This window comes from Pristiophorus japonicus, chromosome 23 (genome assembly GCF_044704955.1).
Source record: "Pristiophorus japonicus isolate sPriJap1 chromosome 23, sPriJap1.hap1, whole genome shotgun sequence".
NCBI classification, from domain to species: Eukaryota; Metazoa; Chordata; class Chondrichthyes; family Pristiophoridae; genus Pristiophorus; species Pristiophorus japonicus.
Genome location: NC_091999.1, coordinates 1,661,209 through 1,687,324, shown reverse-complemented (window position 1 = coordinate 1,687,324; position 26,116 = coordinate 1,661,209). Strand labels below are relative to the sequence as shown.

The window sequence follows — 26,116 nt, the reverse complement described above, 5'->3', positions numbered from 1 at the left end:
ACTCAGCTCCACTTCCCCGCCCGCTCCCCATAACCCTTCACTCCCTTATCGCTCAAAAATCTGTCTATCTCCACCTTAAATATATTCAATGACCCAGCCTCCACAGCTCTCTGGGGCAGAGAATTCCACAGATTTACAACCCTCTGAGAGAAGAAATTCCTCCTCATCTCAGTTTGAAATGGGCGACCTCTTATTCTGAGACTATGTCCCCTAGTTCTAGATTCCCCCACAAAGGGAAACATCCTTTCTGCATCTACCTGGTTGAGTCCCCTCATTATCTTATATGTTACAATAAGATCACCTCTCATTCTTCCAAACTCCAATGAGTATCGGCCCAACCTACTCAACCTTTCCTCATAAGACAACCCCCTCATCTCCAGAATCAACCGAGTGAACCTTCTCTGAACAGCCTCCAATCTAAGTATATCTTTCTTAAATACGGAGATCAAAACTGCACGCAGTACTCCAGGTGTGGCCTCACCAATACCCTGTATAACTGGAGCAGGACTTCTCTGCTTTTATACTCCATCCCCTTTGCAATAAAGGCCAAGATTCCATTGGCCTTCCTGATCACTTGCTGTACCTGCATACTAACTTTTTGTGTTTCATGCACAAGTAACCCCCAGGTCCCTCTGTACTGTAGCACTTTGCAATTTTTCTCCATTTAAATTATAATTTGCTTTTCCAATTTTCTTCTGCCAAAGTGGATAACCTCACATTTTCCCACATTATACTCCATCTGCCAATTTTTTGCCCACTCACTGAGCCTGTCTCTATCCCTTTGTAGATTTTTTTGTGTCCTCCTCACAACTTGCTATCCCACCCATCTTTGTCATCAGCAAACTTGGCCACATTACACTCGGTCCCTTTATCCAAGTCATTAATATAGATTGTAAATAGTTGAGGACCCAGCACTGATCCCTGTGGCACCCCACTAGTCACTGTTTGCCAACCAGAAAATGACCCATTTATCCCGACTCTCTGTTTTCTGTTAGTTAACTAATCCTCTATCCATGCTAATATATTACCCCCAACCCCATGAACTTTTATCTTGTGCAGTAACCTTTTATGTGGCACCTTATCGAATGTCTTCTGGAAATCCAAATACACCACATCTACTGGTTCCCCCTTTATCCACCCTGCTCGTTACATCCTCAAAGAACTCCAGCAAATTTGTCAAACATGATTTCCCTTTCATAAAACCATGCTGACTCTGCCTGATTGAATTATGCTTTTACGAATGTCCAGCTACTGCTTCCTTAATAATGGACTCCAGCATTTTCCCAACCACAGATGTTAGACTAACCGGTCGATAGTTTTCTGCTTTCTGTCTGCCTCCTTTTTTAAATAGGGGCGTTACATTTGCAGTTTTCCAATCTGCTGGGACCTCCCCACAATCCAGGGACTCTCTCCCTGATTTTCTCTCTCGCTCTCTTTGTCTCGCTGCCTGTCTATCTCTGTCAGCTGTGGCTCAGTGGGCAGCACCCTCGCCTCTGAGTCAGAAGGTTGTGGGTTCAAGTCCCACTCCAGGGACTCGAGCACCTAAATCTAGGCCGACACTCCCAGTGCAGTGCTGAGGGAGTGCCGCACTGTCGGAGGTGCCGGCTTTCTGTGAGACATTAAACCGAGGGCCCCGTCTGCTCTCCCAGGCGGACGGAAAAGATCCCATGGCATTATTTCGCTATCGCCCCCTCTCTCGCTCGCGCACGCGCGCACGCTCGCTGTCTCTCACAAAGGACTCTCCATCTTTCCCAGGTGTCCTTTGTATCCTGGTTCCCAACGGAATGACCATGAAGCTGCTGAAGGAGGGACTGGTGAAATTCGCGGAATTGCAGAAAGCCCAGAGCTGAGGGTGGGCATCCCGTCGGTCGCCAAAAGTAACTGAATGTACCAAAAGTTGTGAATCTTATACAGTATTTAAAGTGTGTACAGATATAGGATGTCACAACCCGCGACGTCACACCCTGTGTGTCACGGCTTTTTTTTTAACACTCGTGTACAAAATATGAGAAACATTTGGAACTGTCTCTCTCTGCTTTGTGCTTGCTGCTTTGATCGTTTTGTTTTGAGGTGGGATGTCCGTTCGAGGAGGATGCACTGGCGGGATCGTGACCCCTCACCCCCCCCCCCCCCCCAGGTCCGAGAGGGTGAAAGGTCAGTGTGTGACCTACCATGATGCCCAGTTCCTAGTCGGTATCTTTGAGATGGTTTAACGGCTGACTTAAAATGGCCGACAGAGGACGGTTGAACCAAACCATTGGCCGAACGCCCGCTAATGTCGCAACCATTGGGTCCTCGCTCTGCTTTTGCTTTTGCCCACCCAGAGACGTTGCCAGTGTGAAATAGATCACCAATTGACACTCAGACTTCATTGTGAAAATGTCAGCTGTCTGTGTAAAGAAAAAATGACACTGGCATTCTTGCTTCTATCAAAAGGGCATGAGTACAAAAGACACGCGTGTGAGCTAAACCTGTACAAAGAAGAATATCCGATCGGGGGAATGCCATTCAGCCCCTCGGGCCTGTTGCACAGGAACAGGAGGAGGCCCATTCAGCCCCTCGAGCCTGTTACACAGGAACAGGAGGAGGCCATTCAGCCCCTCGAGCCTGTTACACAGGAACAGGAGGAGGCCATCCAGCCCCTCGGGCCTGTTACACAGGAACAGGAGGAGGCCATTCAGCCCCTCGAGCCTGTTACACAGGAACAGGAGGAGGCCATTCAGCCCCTCAAGCCTGTTACATAGGAACAGGAGGAGGCCATTCAGCCCCTCGGGCCTGTTGCACAGGAACAGGAGGAGGCCATTCAGCCCCTCGAGCCTGTTACACAGGAACAGGAGGAGGCCATTCAGCCCCTCGAGCCTGTTACACAGGAACAGGAGGAGGCCGTTCAGCCCCTCGAGCCTGTTACACAGGAACAGGAGGAGGCCATTCAGACCCTCGGTCCTGTTACACAGGAACAGGAGGAGCCATTCAGCCCCTAGAGCCTGTTACACAGGAACAGGAGGTGGCCATTCAGCCCCTCGAGCCTGTTACACAGGAACAGGAGGAGGCCATTCAGCCCCTCGAGCCTGTTACACAGGAACAGGAGGAGGCCATTCAGCCCCACGCACCTGTTGCATATTCTGCCATTCAGTTTGATCCTGGCTGATCTGTACCTTAACTCCGTCTACCCTGCCTCGGCTCCGTAACCCTTAATACCCTTACCTACCAAAAATCTTCTCAATCTCAGTTTTGAAAGTGTGCAATTGACCCCCCCCCCGGCCTGAACAGCTTTTTTTGGGATGGTGGGGAGGGAAGAGAATTCCCGATTTCCACCAGCCTTTGTGTGAAGAAGTGCTTTCCGACATCACCGCCGAGCGGCCTGGCTCTGATGTGAACTTTATATGACCCCTTGTTCTGGACTCCCCCCCCCCCCCCCCCCCCCCGCCATATTGGTAAAGGCGAGAAAAGCCTCAGCCTGCAGTGGCCCTGCCTAAAACACGCGTCCGTCTCTGTGCATATGCAAATGAGTGGCCTAATGCCTATTTGAGGCCTCCGCCACAAGATTGGTTTGCCCCGCGGCTGCCCGCCTCGGTGCCAGTCAAACAAAGGCAGCTTTACGCACGGCCTGACAGGTGGTTCCTTAAAGGGACCCTCCACCTGCTAGGCCCCAACCAACCAGGTAAGTTTTAAAGATATAATTCACCGAGCGTGGAGCCGGGAGGAGCAGCAGTGCACCTCCAGACCACTCACGAGAAGGGAACGAGCTAATCGCCCGGCCCCAGGAACTTCCCCCCCCCCCCCCCCCCCCACCCCCTCCCAACCCCCCGACACTGGCCACCGATCGCCCCCTCTCCCCTCTCCCCACCCACTCTGGCCACCGATCGCCCCCTCTCCCCACCCACTCACCGATCGCCCCCACCCCCCCCCTTAGAATCACAGAAATTTACCGCACGGAAGGAGGCCATTTCGGCCCATTGTGTCCGTGCCGGCCGACAAAGAGCTATCCGGCCTAATCCCACTTTCCCGCTCTGGGTCTGTAGCCCTGCGGGTTACAGCACTTCAGGTGCACATCCAGGTACTTTTTAAATGTGGTGAGGGTTTCTGCCTCTACCCCCCTTTCAGGCCGTGAGTTCCGCCCCAGACCCCCACCACCCTCTGGGTGAAGACATTTCCCCTCAAATCCCCTCGAAACCCCCCCCCCCCAATTACTTTCAATCTGTGCCCCCTGGTTATTGACCCCTCTGCCCAGGGAAACAGGTCCATCCTATCCACTCTATCCAGGCCCCTCATCATTTTATACACCTCAATCAGGTCTCCCCTCAGCCTCCTCTGTTCCAAAGTAAACAACCCCAGCCTATCCAATCTTTCCTCATCGCTAAAATTCTCCAGTCCCGGCAACATCCTGGTAAATCTCCTCTGTACCATCTCCAGTGCAATCACATCCTTCCTGTAATTGGTGACCAGAACTGTGCACGCAGTACTCCAGCTGTGGCCTAACCAGTGTTTTATACAATTCAAGCATAACCTCCCTGCTCTTGTATTCTGTGCCTCGACTAATAAAGGCAAGTATTCCGTATGCCTTCTTAACCACCTTATCCACCTGGCCTGCTACCTTCAGGGATCTGTGGACCTGCACTCCAAGGTCCCTCTGTTCCTCTACACTTCTCAGTGTCCTACCATTTAATGTGTATTCCCTTTCCTTGTTAGCCCCTCCCCAAATGCATTACCTCGCACTTCTCCGGATTGAATTCCATTTGCCACTGTGTTACCAATCAGCCCCTAACCCCCACCCCCCCAGGGCCTGGCCACCTCTACTTGCTCCCCCCCACCGCCCCCACGTCCCGACGAGATAGCCCCCCCCCCCTCCCCCCCCCCACACAATTGCTCTCCTCCCTTCTAACCCTAAATATGACAAACCCATTGATTTCCTGGTCTCAAAGATTGAGATTAACTGCACAAAAGCCGTAACCACTGCCACACCCTTCTCCCCCTGGTCGCCCCAGGCTGCTCCCCCTCCCCCTCCCCGAATCCAGATCGCTATAATCCCCCTGGGGACTTAAGCACATAAATCTAGACTGACAGTGCAGTGCTGAGGGAGTGCCGCACTGTCGGAGGTGCCATCTTTCGGATGAGACGTTAAACCGAGGCCCCGTCTGCTCCCTCAGGTGGATGTAAAAGATCCCACGACCACTATTTGGAAGAAGAGCAGGGGGAATTATCCCCGGGGTCCTGGGCCCAATATCTATCCCTCAATCAACAGAACAAAAACAGATTATCTGGGTCATTATCACATTGCTGTGTGTGGGAGCTTGCTGTGCACAAATTGGTGTTTCCCACATTACAACAGTGACTACGCTCCAAAAGTACTTCATTGGCTGTAAAGTGCTTTGAGACGTCCGGTGGTTGTGAAAGGTGCCATATAAATGCAAGTCTTTTACCCTCTCAGAAGCTCATCTCTTCCGTGAAACCCACCTCCATGTCTCCGTACTCCTCCCACACTGACCCCCTCCCTACCACTTGGTGACTCCAGTCCTTGCCAGCATTGTAAATGGAGAATGTCCCTTTGATCAGACACGATCCCCTCATCAGAAATAGGAGCAGGAGTCGGCCATTCGGCCCCTCGAGCCTGCTCCGCCATTTAATACGGTCATGACTGATCCGATCATGGACTCAGCTCCACTTCCCTGCCCGCTCCCCATAACCCCCTTATTCCCTTATCGGTTAAGAAACTCTATTTCTGTCTTAAATATATTCAATGACCCAGCCTCCACAGCTCTCTGAGGCAGCGAATTCCACAGATTTACAACCCTCTGAGAGAAGAAATTCCTCCTCATCTCAGTTTTAAATGGACGGCCCCTTATTCTAAGATTATGCCCCCTAGTTCGAGTTTCCCCCATCAGTGGAAACATTCTCTCTGCATCCACCTTGTCAAGCCCCCTCATAATCTTATACGTTTCGATAAGATCACCTCTCATTCCAATGAATAGAGGCCCAACCTACTCAATCTTTCCTCATAAGTCAACCCCCTCATCCCCGGAATGAACCTTCTCTGAACTGCCTCCAAAGCAAGTATATCCTTTCGTAAATATGGAAATCAAAACTGCACGCAGTATTCCAGGTGTGGCCTCACCAATACCCTGTATAACTGGAGCAAGACTTCCCTGCTTTTATACTCCATCCCCTTTGCAATAAAGGCCGAGATACCATCGGCCTTCCTGATCACTTGCTGTACCTGCATACTATCCTTTTGTGTTTCATGCACAAGTACCCCCAGGTTCCGCTGTACTGCGGCACTTTGAAATCTTTCTTCATTTAACTAAGAACTTGCTCTTTAATTTTTCCCTGCCAAAGTGCATGACCTCACACTTTCCAACATTATACTCCATCTGCCAAATTTTTGCCCACTCACTTAGCCTGTCTGTTTTTTGTATCCTCCTCACACATTGCTTTTCCTCCCATCTTTGTATCGTCGGCAAACTTGGCTATGTTACACTCAGTCCCTTCCTCCAAGTCGTTAATATAGATTGTAAATAGTTGAGGACCCAGCACTGATCCCTGCGGCACCCCACTAGTCACTGTTTGCCAACCAGACAATGAACCATTTCCCGACTCTCTGTTTTCTGTTAGTTAGCCAATCCTCTATCCATGCTAATATATTACCCCCAACCCCATGAACATTTATCTTGTGCAGTAACCTTTTATGTGGCACCTTGTCAAATGCCTTCTGGAAATCCAAATACACCACATCCACTGGTTCCCCTTTATCCACCCTGTTCATTACATCCTCAAAGAACTCCAGCAAATTTGTCAAACATAATTTCCCTTCATAAATCCATGCTGACTCTGCCTGACTGTATTCTGCTTTTCCAAATGTCCTGCTACTGCTTCTTTAATAATGGACTCCAACATTTTCCCAACCACAGATGTTAGGCTAACTGGTCTATAGTTTCCTGCTTTTTGTCTGATTCCTTTTTTAAATAGGGGTGTTACATTTGCAGTTTTCCAATCTGCTGGGACCTCCCCAGAATCCAGGGAATTTTGGTAAATTACAACCAATGCATCCACAATCCCTGCCGCTACTTCTCTTAAGACCCGAGGATGTGAGCCATCAGGTCCAGGGGTTTTATCTGCCTTTAGTCCCATTATCTTACTGAGTACCACCTCCTTAGTGATTGTGATTGTGTTAAGTTCCTCCCCCGCCCCCCGTATAGCCCCTTGACTATCCACTGTTGGAATATTGTTTGTGTCCTGTACCGTAAAGACTGATACAAAATATTTGTTCAGAGTTCCTGCCATCTCCATGTTCCCCATTACTAGTTCCCCGGTCTCGTCCTCTAAGGGACCAACATTTACTTTAACCACTCTTTTCCTTTTTATATACCTATAGAAACTCTTGCTATCTGTTTTTATATTTTGTGCTCGTTTACTTTCATAGTCTTATCTTCCCTTTCTTAATCATTTTTTTGAGTCATTCTTTGCTGGCTTTTAAAAGCTTCCCAATCTTCTGCCCTCCCACCAGTTTTGGCCACTTTGTATGCCCTTGTTTTTAATTGGATACCGTCCTTTATTTCAAACCTGCCGGGTTCACCCGCTCCCCCTCAAACAGTCCACCCACCCGTCTTCTCCAGATTTGCTCGCACTTCCCTTGCTCTGTCCCCTCCTCACCTCTCCCAAAAACTCTCAGAATCCTTGACTCATCGAACGGTTACAGCACGGGAGGAGGCTATTCGGCCCATCGAGCCCGTGCCGGCTCCCTGCAAGAGCACCTTAGCCAGTCCCACTCCCCCCGCCCTTTCCCCGTAACCTTGCTAATTTTTTTTTCCTTCAGCTACTTATCCCAACTCCCTTTTGAAAGCCGCGATTGAGTCAGCCTCCACATCCTCTCAGGCAGCGCATTCCAGATCCTAACCACTCGCTGCGTAAACACAGTTTTCCCTCGTGTCGTCTTTGGTTCTTCTGCCAATCGCCTTAAATCTGTGTCCTCTGGTTCATGACCCTTCCACCAATGGGAACAGTCTCTCTCTATCTACTCTGTCCATACCCCTCATGACTTTAAACACCTCGATCAAATCTTCTCTCGACCTCCTCTGCTCCAAGGAGAACAACCCCAGCTTCTCCAGTCTATCCCACGTCACTGAAGTCCCTCATCCCGGGAACCATTCTCGTAAATCTGTTCTGCGCCCTCTCTAAGGCCTTCACATCCTTCCTAAAGTGCGATGCCCAGAATTGGACACAATACTCCAGTTGTGGCAAAACCAGTGTTCTATGAAAGGTTCATCGTAACCTCCTTGCTTTTGTACTCTGTGCCTCTATTTATGAAGCCCAGGATCCCGTAAGCTTTGTTAAACCACGTCCCCAACCTGCCCTGCCACCTTCAGAGATTTGTGCCCATATACCCCCCCAGGTTCATGCTCCCCCTTTAGAATTGTATCTTTAGTTCCGACCAAAACGTATCAGAGGCAGTCCCTCGGAGTCGAGGAAGACTTGCTCCCACTCTAACAGTGAGTTCTCAGGTGGCTGAACAGTCCAATACAGGAATTACAGTCCCTGTCACAGGTGGGACAGACAGTGGTTGAGGGAAGGGGAGGGTGGGACTGGTTTGCCGCACGCTCCTTCCGCTGCCTGCGCTTGCTTGCTGCACGCTCTTGGCGACGAGACTCGAGGTGCTCAGCGCCCTCCCGGATGCACTTCCTCCACTTAGGGGCGGACTAGTCTTTGGGCCAGGGACTCCCAGGTGTCGGTGGGGATGTTGCACTTTAATCAGGGAGGCTTTGAGGGTGGTCCCTTGTAACGTTTCCTCTGCCCACCTGGGGCTCGCTTGCCGTGTAGGAGTTCCGAGTAGAGCGCTTGCTTTGGGAGTCTCGTGTCGGGGGCATGCGGACAATGTGGCCCCACCCAACGGAGCTGGTCGAGTGTGTGGTCAGTGCTTCGATGCTGGACCTGAGCGAGGACGCTAACGTTGGTGCGTCTGACCTCCCAGGGAGGACATCACCTCTTGTTTGAATCTCTTCACCCTGGTCACAGTACAGACACGAATTTGCTCCAGATCACCAGCGACGGCCTTTGTGATTGAAAATGAGGGTAAAACACACAGGCAAACACCATCCACTAACACACACACGCATGCCCAGACATACAGGCACACACCAGACACACATATACAGACCACACGCACACACACCGCATAATCGCAAACCACAGCGCACATGAACAACAACAACTGTGTATTTATATAGCGCCTTTAACGTGAAACATCCCAAGGTGCCTCACAGAAGTGTTATGCGATAAAATATTTGACTCTAAGCCGCATAAGTAGAAATTCGGGCAGGCTTGGTCACAGAGGTAGGTTTTAAGGAGCGTCTTGAGGGAGGAAAGAGAGGCGGAGAGGTTTAGGGAGGGAGTTCCAGAGCTTGGGGCCCAGGCAACAGAAGGCACGGCCACCGATGGAGCGATTTATAATCAGGGATGCTCAGGAGGGCAGAATTAGAGGAGTGCAGACATCTCGGGGGGTTGTGGGGCTGGAGGAGGTTACAGAGATAGGGAGGGGCGAGGGCCATGGAGGGATTTGTAAACAAGGATGAGAATTTTGAAATCGAGGTGTTGCTTAACCGGGAGCCAATGTAGGTCAGCGAGCACAGGGGGTGATGGGTGAGCGGGACTCGGTGCGAGTTAGGACACGTGGCAGTGAGCACAGGGGGTGATGGGTGAGCGGGACTTGGTGCGAGTTAGGACACGCGGCAGCGAGCACAGGGGTTGATGGGTGAGCGGGACTTGGTGCGAGTTAGGACACGGGGCAGCGAGCACAGGGGTTGATGGGTGAGCGGGACTTGGTGCGAGTTAGGACACGGGGCAGCGAGCACAGGGGGTGATGGGTGAGTGGGACTCGGTGCGAGTTAGGACACGGGACAGTGAGCACAGGGGGTGATGGGTGAGTGGGACTTGGTGCGAGTTAGGACACGGGGCAGCGAGCACAGGGGGTGATGGGTGAGTGGGACTGGGTGCGAGTTAGGACACGGGGGCAGCCGAGTTTTGGATCACCTCTAGTTTACGTAGGGGAGAATGTGGGAGGCCAGCCAGGAGTGCGTTGGAATGGTCAAGTCTAGCGGTAACAAAGGCACGGATGAGGGTTTCAGCAGCGGATGAGCTGAGGCAGGGGGCGGAGACGGGCGATGTTACAGAGGTGGCAATAGGCGGTCTTAGTGATGCTTAGTTATGTGGCCGGAAGCTCATTTCAGGGTCAAATGTGACACCAAGGTTGCGAACAGTCTGGTTCAGCCTCAGACAGGAGTTGGGGAGAGGGATGGAGTCAGTGGCTGGGGAACGGAGTTTATGCTGGGAACGCACGCTGCACGTACGCACACACCCCACATATATCCACACCACGTACGCACACACAGCACATATATCCACACCACACACAGCACATATATCCACACCACACACACAGCACATATATCCACACCACACACACACAGCACATATATCCACACCACACACCCCACATATATCCACACCACACACACACAGCACATATATCCACACCACACACAGCACATATATCCACACCACACACAGCACATATATCCACACCACACACAGCACATATATCCACACCACACACACAGCACATATCTCCACACCACACACACACACAGCACATATCTCCACACCACACACACACACAGCACATATCCACACCACACACACACAGCACATATCCACACCACACACACACACAGCACATATATCCACACAACACACACACACAGCACATATATCCACACAACACACACACACAGCACATATATCCACACAACACACACACACAGCACATATATCCACACAACACACACACACAGCACATATATCCACACAACACACACACACAGCACATATATCCACACACACACCACATATATCCACACCACACACACACACAGCACATATATCCACACCACACACACACACAGCACATATATCCACACCACACACACACACAGCACATATATCCACACCCCACACACACACAGCACATATATCCACACAACACACACACACAGCACATATATCCACACACACACCACATATATCCACACCACACACACACACAGCACATATATCCACACCACACACACACACACACAGTACATATATCCACACCACACCACGCACACACCCCACATATATCCACACCACGCACACACACACAGCACATATATCCACACCACACACACACACCCCACATATATCCACACCACACACACAGCACATATATCCACACCACACACACACAGCACATATATCCACACCACACACCCCACATATATCCACACCACACACACCCCACATATATCCACACCACGCACACACACAGCACATATATCCACACCACGCACACACACACCCCACATATATCCACACCACACACACACACACCCCACATATATCCACACCACACACACACCCCACATATATCCACACCACGCACACACACACCCCACATATATCCACACCACACACACACACACCCCACATATATCCACACCACGCACACACACACCCCACATATATCCACACCACACACACACACACCCCACATATATCCACACCACACACGCACACACCCCACATATATCCACACCACACACACCCCACATATATCCACACCACACACACCCCACATATATCCACACCACACACACACACACCACATATATCCACACCACGCACACACACAGCACATATATCCACACCACGCACACACACCCCACATATATCCACACCACGCACACACACCCCACATATATCCACACCACACACACACACCCCACATATATCCACACCACACACACCCCACATATATCCACACCACACACACCCCACATATATCCACACCACACACACCCCACATATATCCACACCACGCACACACACACCCCACATATATCCACACCACACACACACACACACCCCACATATATCCACACCACACACACACACCCCACATATATCCACACCACGCACACACACAGCACATATATCCACACCAAGCACACACCCCACATATATCCACACCACACACACACACCCCACATATATCCACACCACGCACACACACAGCACATATATCCACACCACACACACACACAGCACATATATCCACACCACGCACACACACCCCACATATATCCACACCACACACACACACCCCACATATATCCACACCACACACACCCCACATATATCCACACCACACCACACACACCCCACATATATCCACACCACACACACACCACATATATCCACACCACGCACACACACAGCACATATATCCACACCACGCACACACACACCCCACATATATCCACACCACGCACACACACACCCCACATATATCCACACCACACACACACACACCCCACATATATCCACACCACACACACACACACCACATATATCCACACCACGCACACACACAGCACAAAAATCCACACCACGCACACACACCCCACATATATCCACACCACACACACACACACAGCACATATATCCACACCACACACACACACACCCCACATATATCCACACCACACACACACACAACCCACATATATCCACACCACACATATATCCACACCACACACATATCCACACCACACACACAGCACATATATCCACACCACACACACACAGCACATATCTCCACACCACACACACACAGCACATATCCACACCACACACACAGCACATATCCACACCACACACACACCACATATATCCACACCACACACACACACAGCACATATATCCACACCACACACACACACAGCACATATATCCACACACACACCACATATATCCACACCACACACACACACAGCACATATATCCACACCACACACACAGTACATATATCCACACAACACGCACACACCCCACATATATCCACACCACACACGCACACACCCCACATATATCCACACCACGCACACACACACAGCACATATATCCACTCCACACCACACACACAGCACATATATCCACACCACACACACACAGCACATATATCCACACCACGCATGCACACCACATATATCCACACCACACACACACAGCACATATATCCACACCACGCATGCACACCACATATATCCACACCACACACACCCCACATATATCCACACCACACACACCCCACATATATCCACACCACACACACACCACATATATCCACACCACGCACACACACAGCACATATATCCACACCACGCACACACACACCCCACATATATCCACACCACACACACACACACCCCACATATATCCACACCACACACACCCCACATATATCCACACCACACACACACACCACATATATCCACACCACGCACACACACACCACATATATCCACACCACGCACACACACACCCCACATATATCCACACCACACACACACACACCCCACATATATCCACACCACGCACACACACAGCACATATATCCACACCACGCACACACACACCCCACATATATCCACACCACACACACATACACACCCCACATATATCCACACCACACACACACACACCCCACATATATCCACACCACGCACACACACAGCACATATATCCACACCAAGCACACACACCCCACATATATCCACACCACACACACACACCCCACATATATCCACACCACACACACACACAGCACATATATCCACCCACCACGCACACACACCTCACATATATCCACACCACACACACCCCACATATATCCACACCACACACACCCCACATATATCCACACCACACCACACACACCCCACATATATCCACACCACACACACACCACATATATCCACACCACACACACAGCACATATATCCACACCACACACGCACACACCCCACATATATCCACACCACACACACCCCACATATATCCACACCACACACACACACACCACATATATCCACACCACGCACACACACAGCACATATATCCACACCACGCACACACACACCCCACATATATCCACACCACGCACACACACACCCCACATATATCCACACCACACACACATACACACCCCACATATATCCACACCACACACACACACACCCCACATATATCCACACCACGCACACACACAGCACATATATCCACACCAAGCACACACACCCCACATATATCCACACCACACACACACACCCCACATATATCCACACCACACACACACACCCCACATATATCCACACCACACACACACACAGCACATATATCCACACCACGCACACACACCTCACATATATCCACACCACACACACACACCCCACATATATCCACACCACACACACCCCACATATATCCACACCACACCACACACACCCCACATATATCCACACCACACACACACCACATATATCCACACCACGCACACACACAGCACATATATCCACACCACGCACACACACACCCCACATATATCCACACCACACACACACACACCCCACATATATCCACACCACACACACACACACCACATATATCCACACCACGCACACACACAGCACATATATCCACACCACGCACACACACCCCACATATATCCACACCACGCACACACACACCACATATATCCACACCACACACACCCCACATATATCCACACCACACACACACACACCACATATATCCACACCACACACACCCCACATATATCCACACCACACATACACACACCACATATATCCACACCACGCACACACACAGCACATATATCCACACCACGCACACACACCACATATATCCACACCACACACACACACACCACATATATCCACACCACACACACCCCACATATATCCACACCACACCACACACACCCCACATATATCCACACCACACACACACACACCCCACATATATCCACACCACACACACACACAGCACATATATCCACACCACACACACACACCACATATATCCACACCACACACACACACCCCACATATATCCACACCACACACATACACACCCCACATATATCCACACCACACACACACACACCCCACATATATCCACACCACGCACACACACAGCACATATATCCACACCAAGCACACACACCCCACATATATCCACACCACACACACACACCCCACATATATCCACACCACACACACACACCCCACATATATCCACACCACACACACACACAGCACATATATCCACACCACGCACACACACCTCACATATATCCACACCACACACACACCCCACATATATCCACACCACACACACCCCACATATATCCACACCACACCACACACACCCCACATATATCCACACCACACACACACCACATATATCCACACCACGCACACACACAGCACATATATCCACACCACGCACACACACACCCCACATATATCCACACCACACACACACACACACCCCACATATATCCACACCACACACACACACACCACATATATCCACACCACGCACACACACAGCACATATATCCACACCACGCACACACACCCCACATATATCCACACCACACACACACACCACATATATCCACACCACACACACACACACCACATATATCCACACCACACACACCCCACATATATCCACACCACACCACACACACCCCACATATATCCACACCACACACACACACACCCCACATATATCCACACCACACACACACACAGCACATATATCCACACCACACACACACACCACATATATCCACACCACACACACACACCCCACATATATCCACACCACACACATACACACCCCACATATATCCACACCACACACACACACACCCCACATATATCCACACCACGCACACACACAGCACATATATCCACACCAAGCACACACACCCCACATATATCCACACCACACACACACACCCCACATATATCCACACCACACACACACACCCCACATATATCCACACCACACACACACACAGCACATATATCCACACCACGCACACACACCTCACATATATCCACACCACACACACACCCCACATATATCCACACCACACCACACACACCCCACATATATCCACACCACACACACACCACATATATCCACACCACGCACACACACAGCACATATATCCACACCACGCACACACACACCCCACATATATCCACACCACACACACACACACACCCCACATATATCCACACCACACACACACACACACACACCACATATATCCGCACCACGCACACACACAGCACATATATCCACACCAAGCACACACACCCCACATATATCCACACCACACACACACACACCACATATATCCACACCACGCACACACACCCCACATATATCCACACCACGCACACACACACCACATATATCCACACCACACACACCCCACATATATCCACACCACACACACACACACCACATATATCCACACCACACACACCCCACATATATCCACACCACACATACACACACCACATATATCCACACCACGCACACACACAGCACATATATCCACACCACACACACACACACACCCCACATATATCCACACCACACACACCCCACATATATCCACACCACACCACACACACCCCACATATATCCACACCACACACACACCCACCCCACATATATCCACACCACACACACACCCACCCCACATATATCCACACCACACACACACCCACCCCACATATATCCACACCACACACACACACACCCCACATATATCCACACCACACACACACACACCCCACATATATCCACACCACACACACACACCAGGCAAGACCCAAGAGGAAGTGACCTAGAAAAATGCATTGAACAGGAAACAGGAAATGGTGAAGAGGCTGTCGTGATGTTATTGTAAATAAAACTGCAGTGATTGAGAGACGTTCCCTACAGTTAAAGAGGCTGCGCCAGGTCAGCTCGGGAGAGGGAGAGGGAGAGGGAGAAGCCCGTGGGGTGCACCAGGCACTGTTTACATTGCAAGGACGGAGGTTGAAACTGTCCGGAGCGACAGAGTGAGGGAAGAGCGACAGTAAGAGGTGGACAGAGAGGACACGCAAGGAGAGAGAGAGAAGGTAAAACATTCTTTGGTTGAAACCTTTAGGTTTTGAGCTGCGTGTGATTTGCCCAGCCCAGTTACAGAAACACTCCCCGGAGCACAGACACGCCCCAGTTACCAAATGCCTCATCGGGACAGAGAGCCCCAGCCAGCGACACAGAGACCTCCCCAAGTTACAGAGACCCCCGCAGCTACCGAGACTCCCCTCAGTGGAGCAAGTGCATCCGGGAGGGCGCTGAGCATAGAGAATAGGTGCAGGAGCAGGCCATTCGGCCCTTCGAGCCTGCACCGCCATTCAATGAGTTCATGGCTGAACATGAAACTTCAGTACCCCATTCCTGCTTTCTCGCCATACCCCTTGATCCCCCGAGTAGTAAGGACTACATCTAACTCCTTTTTGAATATATTTAGTGAATTGGCCTCAACTACTTTCTGTGGTAGAGAATTCCACAGGTTCACCACTCTCTGGGTGAAGAAGTTTCTCCTCATCTCGGTCCTAAATGGCTTACCCCTTATCCTTAGACTGTGTCCCCTGGTTCTGGACTTCCCCAACATTGGGAACATTCTTCCTGCATCTAACCTGTCTAAACCCGTCAGAATTTTAAACGTTTCTATGAGGTCTCCTCTTATTCTTCTGAACTCCAGTGAATACAAGCCCAGTTGATCCAGTCTTTCTTGATAGGTCAGTCCCACCATCCCGGGAATCAGTCTGGTGAACCTTCGCTGCACTCCCTCAATAGCAAGAATGTCCTTCCTCAAGTTAGGAGACCAAAACTGTACACAATACTCCAGGTGTGGCCTCACCAAGGCCCTGTACAACTGTAGCAACACCTCCCTGCCCCTGTACTCAAATCCCCTCGCTATGAAGGCCAACATACCATTTGCTTTCTTAACCGCCTGCTGTACCCGCATGCCAACCTTCAATGACTGATGTACCATGACACCCAGGTCTCGCTGCACCTCCCCTTTTCCTAATCTGTCACCATTCAGATAATAGTCTGTCTCTCTGTTTTTGCCACCAAAGTGGATAACCTCACATCTATCCACATTATACTTCATCTGCCATGCATTTGCCCACTCACCTAACCTATCCAAGTCACTCTGCAGCCTCATAGCATCCTCCTCGCAGCTCACACTGCCACCCAACTGAGTGTCATCCGCAAATTTGGAGATACTACATTTAATCCCCTCGTCTAAATCATTAATGTACAGTGTAAACAGCTGGGGCCCCAGCACAGAACCTTGCGGTACCCCACTAGTCACTGCCTGCCATTCTGAAAAGTACCCATTTACTCCTACTCTTTGCTTCCTGTCTGACAACCAGTTCTCAATCCACGTCAGCACACTACCCCCAATCCCATGTGCTTTAACTTTGCACATTAATCTCTTGTGTGGGACCTTGTCGAAAGCCTTCTGAAAGTCCAAATATACCACATCCACTGGTTCTCCCTTGTCCACTCTACTGGAAACATCCTCAAAAAATTCCAGAAGATTTGTCAAGCATGATTTCCCTTTCACAAATCCATGCTGATTTGGACCTATAGAAACATAAAAAATAGGTGCAGGAGCAGGCCATTCAGCCCTTCTAGCCTGCACCGCCATTCAATGAGTTCATGGCTGAACATGAAACTTCAGCACCCCATTCCTGCTTTCTCACCATACTCCTTGATCCCCCGAGTAGTAAGGACTTCATCTAACTCTCTTTTGAATATATTTAGTGAATTGGCCTCAACAACTTTCTGTGGTAGAGAATTCCACAGGTTCACCACTCTCTGGGTGAAGAAGTTTCTCCTCATCTCGGTCCTAAATGGCTTACCCCTTATCCTCAGACTGTGACCCCTGGTTCTGGACTTCCCCAACATTGGGAACATTCTTCCTGCATCTAACCTCTCTAAACCCATCAGAATTTTAAACGTTTCCATGAGGTCCCCTCTCATTCTTCTGAACTCCAGTGAATACAAGCCCAGTTGATTTAGTCTTTCTTGATAGGTCAGTCCCGCCATCCCGGGAATCAGTCTGGTGAACCTTCGCTGCACTCCCTCAATAGCAAGAATGTCCTTCCTTGTCACCTCTTTCCAAATGCGCTGCTATGACATCCTTAATAATTGATTCCATCATTTTACCCACTACTGAGGTCAGGCTGACCGGTCTATAATTCCGTTTTCTCTCACCCTCCTTTTTTAAAAAGTGGGGTTATATTGGCTATCCTCCACTCTATAGGAACTGATCCAGAGTCTATGGAATGTTGGAAAATGACTGTCAATGCATCCGCTATTTCCAAGGCCACCTCCTTAAGTATTCTGGGATGCAGTCCATCAGGCCCTGGGGATTTATTGGCCTTCAATCCCATCAATTTCCCCAACACAATTTCCCGACTAATAAGGATTTCCCTCAGTTCCTCCTCCTTACTAGACCCTCTGACCCCTTTTATATCCGGAAGGTTGTTTGTGTCCTCCTTCGTGAATACCGAACCAAAGTACTTGTTCAATTGGTCTGCCATTTCTTTGTTCCCCGTTATGACTTCCCCTGATTCTGACTGCAGGGGACCTACGTTTGTCTTTACTAACCTTTTTCTCTTTACATATCTATAGAAACTTTTGCAGAAAGCAAGCGCAGGCAGCGGAAGGAGCGTGCGGCAAACCAGTCCCACCCTCCCCTTCCCTCAACCACTGTCTGTCCCACCTGTGACAGAGACTGTAATTCCCATACTGGGCTGTTCAGTCACCTGAGAACTCACTTTCAGAGTGGGAGCAAGTCTTCCTCGACTCCAAGGGACTGCCTATGATGATGAGTTACAGAGAGACCTAGCCCCTCCCCCCCCTCCCCTAGATACAGAGACCCCCCCCCTCCCCTAGATACAGAGACCCCCCCCCTCCCCTAGATACAGAGACCCCCCCTCCCCTAGATACAGAGACCCCCCCCTCCCCTAGATACAGAGACCCCCCCCTCCCCTAGATACAGAGACCCCCCCCTCCCCTAGATACAGAGACCCCCCCTCCCCTAGATACAGAGACCCCCCCCTCCCCTAGATACAGAGACCCCCCCTCCCCTAGATACAGAGACCCCCCCCTCCCCTAGATACAGAGACCCCCCCCCTCCCTAGATACAGAGACCCCCCCCTCCCCTAGATACAGAGACCCCCCCCTCCCCTAGATACAGAGACCCCCCCTCCCCTAGATACAGAGACCCCCCCCTCCCCTAGATACAGAGACCCCCCCTCCCCTAGATACAGAGACCCCCCCCCCTCCCCCTAGATACAGAGACCCCCCCTCCCCTAGATACAGAGACCCCCCCCTCCCCTAGATACAGAGACCCCCCCCTCCCCTAGATACAGAGACCCCCCCTCCCCTAGATACAGAGACCCCCCCCTCCCCTAGATACAGAGACCCCCCCCTCCCCTAGATACAGAGACCCCCCCCTCCCCTAGATACAGAGACCCCCCCCTCCCCTAGATACAGAGACCCCCCTCCCCTAGATACAGAGACCCCCCCTCCCCTAGATACAGAGACCCCCCCCCTCCCCTAGATACAGAGACCCCCCCTCCCCTAGATACAGAGACCCCCCCCCTCCCCTAGATACAGAGACCCCCCCCTCCCCTAGATACAGAGACCCCCCCCCTTTCCCCTTCTGCCAAAATGGAGAACCTCACATTTTCCCGCATTATACTCCATCTGCCAAATGTTTTCCCACTGACTGAGCCTGTCTATAGCCCTGTGCAGATTTTTTGTGTCCTCCTCATAATTGGCTTTCCCACCCATCTTTGTATCGTCAGCAAACTTGGCCACATTACACTCGGTCCCTTCATCCAAGTCGTTAATGTAGGTTGTAAATAGTTGGGGGCCCAGCACTGATCCCTGCGGCACCCCACTGGTTTCTGGTTGCCAACCGGATGATGACCCACTGAGCCACGGCTGGGGGTGTATGAGCTCTGCACCAACCACACATGGCCCGGGGACAGAAGGTCACGCCTGTAACATGGGAGGCTGATGCCCCGGGGACAGAAGGTCACGCCTGTAACATGGGAGGCTGATGCCCCGGGGACAGAAGGTCACGCCTGTAACATGGGAGGCTGATGCCCCGGGGACAGAAGGTCACGCCTGTAACATGGGAGGCTCTCACCTTTGACCTCTTATTCTGCTGTGGCATTTTGGGGGAATTTCCAGAATGGTGACGATGGAGAGGTTTGAAATTCCTCCACGTGATTGCAGTTCCTCCGTCCCTGGGCCCTAATGCCCCGAGTGTTCGTTCCTGTATCACAAACCCCAGTGGGCCCCCCACACAGCTGGCGTTGGGTCGTTTGTCTGTCACATACGCAGAGGCTGCTGACATCCCGAGCTGGTGAACGCGTCTCGCCCCCCCCAACCGCTCGGTGACTGAGAGCCCCGGCTGGGATGGTGCTGGGCCCCACAGAGCAGGGAGGGCCCAGGGACAGGTGCCCTGCTACCTGGGGCCTGGTATTTGGGCCTGGGGCCTGGTATTTGGGCCTGGTACCTGGAGCTTGGTACCTGGGGCCTGGTATTTGGGCCTGGGGCCTGGTATTTGGGCCTGGTACTTGGAGCTTGGTATCTGGGGCCTGGTATTTGGGCCTGGTACCTGGAGCTTGGTACCTGGGGCCTGGTATTTGGGCCTGGTACCTGGGGCCTGGTATTTGGGCCTGGTGCTTGGTACCTGGGGCCTGGTATTTGGGTATGGTACCTGGCGCGTGGTATTTGGGCCTGGTATTTGGGTACAATACCTGGGGCCTGCTACCTAGGACTCTGGTACATGGGTCCTGGTATTTGGGGCCTGTTACCTAGGGCCCTGGTACCTGAGGCCTGATATCTTAGGCCTGGTACCTGAGATCTGCCATTTAGGACCCTGAGGCCTGGTATTTGGGGCTGTTACCTAGGTACTGGTACCTGAGGCCTGGTACCTCAGGCCTGATATCTGAGATCAGCGACCTGGAGCCTGATATTTGAGACCCGAGGGAACTTTCAGTGACCCTCTGCAGTCTCTAAACATGGTCTTTGTCAGCAAGCATTCGCGGCTAATACCTCGACGACACAACCTTGCTCCTGGTGTGACAAGGCTCCGAGTGAGTCCGTGGTGGCCAAGCTTTGTGGCTTGCAAAGGTGGGTTATAAACGGGGAGACTGATGGGGAGTGCCCAGATTCAATGCCCACGCTACTCACGTCTTTTTCACATTCCAGCCGCACCATGGAAAGACCCTGTGGACTGTTGACGTTGAAGAACACCCCAGGTAAAGGATCTCCCAGTTACTGGTCGGTGGGCACCAGGCCGGCAACGGGCTGGGCCCATTGGGGTTTTGAGGAGAGCTTACACAAACCAAGCTCATAATCCCTGCAATATCGCCGGTTGTGGGGTCGATTTGATTGAGGTTTTCAGGATTTTGAAAGCAATGGCTACGGGTAGATGGAGAAATACGTTTCTCCAGTGGTGAGGGGGGTCGAGAGCAAGGGGGCGCAATCTTCAAATCAGAGCCAGACCATTGAGGAGAGGTCAGGAAACACCTCTTGTCCCAAAGGGTGATAGAAGTGTGGAACACTCCCGGAAAACGCAATAGATCTTAGCTCAATGAGTGATTTTTAAAATCGGAGCTTGATCCATTGTTGCTCGCCAAGGGTATTGGGGGATATCAAGAAAGGAGGGAGAGAGAAAACTGGGAACTACAGGCCAGTTAGCCTGACATCAGTCCTCGGGAAATCCATTGTTAAGGAAGTGGTATCGGGGCACTTAGATCATCATAACATGATTCGGCAGAGGCAACATGGTTTTATGAAAGGGAAATTGTGTTTGACACATTTATTAGAGTTTGTTGAGGCTGTAACTAGCAGGATAGATAAAGGGGAACCAGTGGATGTAGTATATTTGGATTCCAACAAGGCATTCGATAAGGTGCCCATGTAAAAGATTATTATTACGCGAGATAAAGGCTCATGGGATTGGAGGTAATGTATTCGCATGGGTAGAGGATTGGTTAACGGACAGAAAACAGAGAGTAGGGATAAATGGATCATTTTCAGGTTGGCAGGCGGTAACTCGTGGGATGTCGTGAGGATCAGTGCTGGGGCCTCAGCTATTTACAATCTATATCGATGACCTAGATGAAGGGACCGAGTGTAATGTATCCAAGTTTGCTGATGATACAAAGCTCGGTGGGACAGTAAGCTGTGAGGAGAACACAAAGCATCTACAAAGGGATATAGATAGACTGAGTGAGTGGGCAGTAAGGAGGCAGATGGAGTATAACGTGGGGAAATGTGAGGTTATTCAATTTGGTCGGAAGAATAGAAAAACAGAATGTCTTTTAAATGGTGAGAAACTTTGAAATGTTGGTGTTGAGGGAGATTTGGGGTGTCCCTTGTGCAAGAAACACAGAAAGCGAGCATGCAGGTACAGCAAGCAATGAGGAAGACACATGGCACATTGTCCTTTACTGCAAGGGGGATGGAGTATCAGAGTAAGGAGGTCTTGCTACAATCGTACAGGGCCCTGGTGTGACCACACCTGGAGTATTGTGCACAGTTTGGGTCCCCTTATCCAAGGAAGGATATACTTGCCTTGGAGGCGGGGCAACGAAGGTTCACCAGATTGATTCCTGGAACGAGAGGGACTGTCCTATGAGCAGAGATTGTGTAGAACGGGCCGATACTCTCTGGAGTTTAGAAGAATGAGAGGTGATCTCATTGAAACATACAACATTCTTACAGGGCTTGACAGGGTAGATGCAGGGAGGGTGTTTCCCCCCCCGGGCTGGGGAGTCCAGAACCAGGGGTCACACAGTCTCAGGATAAGGGCTCGGCCATTTAGGACTGAGATGAGGAGAAACTTCTTCACTCAGAGGGTGGGTGAATCTTTGGAATTCTCTGCCCCGGAGGGCAGTGGAGGCTCAGTCTTTGAGTATATTCAAGGCCGAGATCGTTAGATTTTTGAAGTCCAGGGGAATCAAGGGATCGGGCGGGAAAGTGGAGTTGAGGTCGAAGATCAGCCATGATCTTATTGAATGGCAAAGCAGGCTCGAGGGGCCGAATGGCCGACTCCTGCTCCTAATTCTTATGTTCTTGTGAGCCCAGGTGGATGGATAGAATTACAATACAGGTCAGCCCCGATCTCATGAATGGCAGAACAGGCTCGAGGAGCTGAATGGCCTCCTGCTGTTCCTATGTTCCCAATATATCTTGGGCACCGCACTTTGGGGAGGATATCAAGGCCTTGGCGAAGGTCCGGAAGAGATTTGCTGCAATCGTACCAGGGATGAGGGACTTCAGTTAGTGCATAGGCTGAAGAAGCTGGGGTTGTGAGGAGGATGCAAAGAGGCTTCAAGGGGATATAGACAGGGTAAGTGAGTGGGCAAGAACATGGAACATGGAATATAATGTGGAGAGATGTGAAGTTATCCACTTTGGTAAGAAAACTAGAAAAGCAGAGTATTTTTAAATGGTGAGAGATTGGGAAATGTTGGTGTTCAGAGGGACCTGGGTGTCCTTGTACACCAATCACTGAAAGTTAACATGCAGGTACAGCAAGTGATGAAGAAAGCAAATAGTATGTTGGCCTTTATTACAGGAGGATTTGAGTCTAAGAGTAAAGACGCCTTACTGCGATTATATCGGCCCTGGTGAGACCACACCTGGAGTATTGTGTACAGTTTGGGTCTCCTTACCTAAGGAAGGATATACTTGCCACAGAGGGAGTGCAACGAAGGTTCACCAGACTGATTCCTGGGATGGGGGGATTGTCCTATGAGGAGAGATTGAGTAGACTGGGCCAATATTCTCTAGAGTTTAGAAGAATGAGAGGTGATCTCATTGAAACATACAACGTTCTTACAGGGCTTGACAGGGTAGATGCAGGGAGGGTGTTTCCCCCGGGCTGGGGAGTCTAGAACCAGGGGTCACAGTCTCAGGATAAGGGCTCGGCCATTTAGGACTGAGATGAGGAGAAACTTCTTCACTCAGAGGGGGGTGAATCTTTGGAATTCTCTGCCCCAGAGGGCTGTGGAGGCTCAGTCTTTGAGTATATTCAAGGCCGAGACCGATAGATTTTTAGGGAATCGAGGGATATGGGGACAGTGCAGGAAAGTGGAGTTGAGGTCGAAGATCAGCCAATGGGAGTGAATGGGAAGGGGTTGGGTCCATTGGGATTGTGTACAATGGGAGTGAATGGGAAGGGGTTGGGTCCATTGGGATTGTGTACAGTGGGAGTGAATGGGAAGGGGTTGGGTCCATTGGGATTGTGTACAATGGGAGTGAATGGGAAGGGGTTCGGTCTATTGGGATTGTGTACAATGGGAGTGAATGGGAAGGGGTTGGGTCCATTGGGATTGTGTACAATGGGAGTGAATGGGAAGGGGTTGGGTCCATTGGGATTGTGTACAATGGGAATGAATGGGAAGGGGTTGGGTCCATTTGGATTGTGTACAATGGGAGTGAATGGGAAGGGGTTGGGTCCATTGGGATTGTGTACAATGGGAGTGAATGGGAAGGGGTTGGGTCCATTGGGATTGTGTACAGTAGGAGTGAATGGGAAGGGATTGTGTCTATTGGCCCCCTGTGCTGACTCTCCTCACCGTGCTGTTCTCTTTCCCCCCCCTCCCCTTGTCGTAGTCCCCCTGAGGAAGATCTCGGTGGAGTTGGAGGTGACGGGCTTCGTGGCCGATGTCACTGCGAGCCTCGAGTACAGGAATGAGGAGACCAATCCCGTGGAGGCCGTCTTCGTCTTTCCCATGGACAGCGACGCCGCAGTCTACAACTTCCAGGCCACGGTGGATGGGAAGAGGATTGTGGCCGAGATTAAGGAGAAACAAAAGGTGGGAGATTGGTTGGGGGGGGGGGGGGGGGGGAGCGAGGGGGGAGGTGCGGTGGGGTGGTGCGGTGGGGTGGTGTCTGAGGCGGTGAGGGGTTTCCTGATGTGTGGGGTGTTCATGAGGTGGGCGGGGTTCCTGAGGTGTGGTGAGGGAGGGGTTCCTGTGGGGGAGTGGGGGTTCCTGAGGTAGGGAGGAGGGGGGGGGTTCCTGAGGTGTGGTGAGGG

The 26,116-nt window shown here is 50.9% G+C and overlaps 1 protein-coding gene across 1 annotated transcript in view; it reads left to right on the top strand.

Moving 5' to 3' along the window:
* Positions 1-16,854: 16,854 nt before the first annotated feature.
* Positions 16,855-26,116, top strand: part of LOC139235680 (von Willebrand factor A domain-containing protein 5A-like) — a 45,039-nt gene continuing 35,777 nt past the window's right edge. Inside the window, exons 1-3 of the mRNA XM_070866719.1 lie at positions 16,855-17,102; positions 22,276-22,325; positions 25,693-25,895. Of these exons, the coding sequence (XP_070722820.1) occupies positions 22,283-22,325; positions 25,693-25,895 (246 nt within the window). The 5' untranslated portion in view covers positions 16,855-17,102; positions 22,276-22,282. The remainder of the gene's footprint in view (positions 17,103-22,275; positions 22,326-25,692; positions 25,896-26,116) is intronic.